At 49.6% G+C, this 1363-nt stretch overlaps 1 protein-coding gene across 1 annotated transcript in view; it reads left to right on the forward strand.

Annotated features, from left to right (window-relative positions):
• S100A13 (S100 calcium binding protein A13) overlaps positions 1-1363 on the forward strand; it is a 12400-nt gene that overhangs the window by 3985 nt on the left and 7052 nt on the right. Inside the window, exon 2 of the mRNA XM_015411740.1 lies at positions 199-464. Coding sequence (XP_015267226.1) covers positions 312-464 — 153 coding nt within the window. The 5' untranslated portion in view covers positions 199-311. The remainder of the gene's footprint in view (positions 1-198; positions 465-1363) is intronic.

Genomic DNA, 1363 nt, shown 5'->3' on the forward strand with positions numbered 1-1363 from the left:
TTCACCTCTTTCCTGCCTCCCTGCCTTCCTTCTTCACTGCATGCATTCCCGTCTGCCTCAATTCCTTCCTGCCTGCCTCCCACTCTGCTTTCCTTCCTTCCTTCCTTCCTTCCTTCCTTCCTTCCTTCCTTCCTTCCTTCCTTCCTTCCTCTTTTCCCCTGGTTTCCATCTCACCCTCCCTCTCTTTTCTCTTCACAGTGCAAACCTTCTGCCCCGTCTCCCGCCCCACCCACACGGCAGACATCCCTGACACTTGCCCCTGCCCATCCCTCAACCGAACATCCCGGCAGGCGGAAGAACTCCTGAGGATCATGGCCAGCGTCGAACTGACCGAGCTTGAGGCAGCCATTGAGAAAATCGTCTCTGCCTTCTTCACGTGTGCCAGCCGTGAGGGCAAAAAGAACACACTGACGATCAATGAGTTCAAGGAGTTGGCCACCACGCAACTCCCGAATCTCATGAAGGTGAGCAGGGGCATTGGGGCCAGCGGTGGAGTGGTGGCAGCCAGGAGCGTTCTTTTATTTAACGAAACAGTAAGCCAATGATCATGAGCACACTGTTTTTTTAAAACATCTATTTCATTAATTTTATATACTCCTGATAGTCTCATCCAGGGGTCCCCAACCTTTTGGGGCCCTTGAGCCCATTTGGAATCCTGAGACTGTGTGGTGGGCAGAGCACAAAATGGCTGCCACGAAATGGCTGTCGAAGGAGGCAGGGCCAGTCACAAAATGGCTGCCGGAGGTTACTTTCAGTCACGCAGTGAAAATTTATTTATTTATTTATTTATTTATTTATTTCCCCAAATTTCTACCCGGCCCTCCCAACCAGGGCTGGCTCAGGGTGGCTTACATAAAATCAGTAGAAAACATTTAAAAATAATACAATGAATCATTTAAGACAGCATTAAAACCAGATTACAATTCCATAATAAATGCTAGATTTTCTGTTACAGAGTTCGTGATGGCTACCATTGGCTCTCACTTCCCAAGCCGGCTTGCAGGTCTTCTGTAGTTGTCTTTCGGTGTCTTTCCAACGGCTGGCACAGGCTGTTAATATAAGTTCCAGCGGCAGCAGGGCTGTTTGGTGTAGTGGTTAAGTGTGCGGACTCTAATCTGGGAGAACCGGGTTTGATTCCCCACTCCTCCACTTGCACCTGCTGATGTGACCTTGGGTCAGTCACAAGCTCTGGCACAGCTATCCTTGAAAAAGAGCAGTTTGTGTCAGAGTTCTCTCAGCCCCACCCACCTCACAGGGTGTCTGTTGTGGGGAGGGGAAGGGAAAGGAGTTTGTAAGCTGCTCTGAGACTTCAAGTGAAGGGTGGGGTATAAATCCAATCTCCTCTCTCTCTCTCTCTCTCTCT

This window comes from Gekko japonicus, unplaced genomic scaffold, assembly GCF_001447785.1.
Source record: "Gekko japonicus isolate JY-2015 unplaced genomic scaffold, Gekko_japonicus_V1.1 scaffold175, whole genome shotgun sequence".
NCBI lineage: Eukaryota > Metazoa > Chordata > Lepidosauria > Squamata > Gekkonidae > Gekko > Gekko japonicus.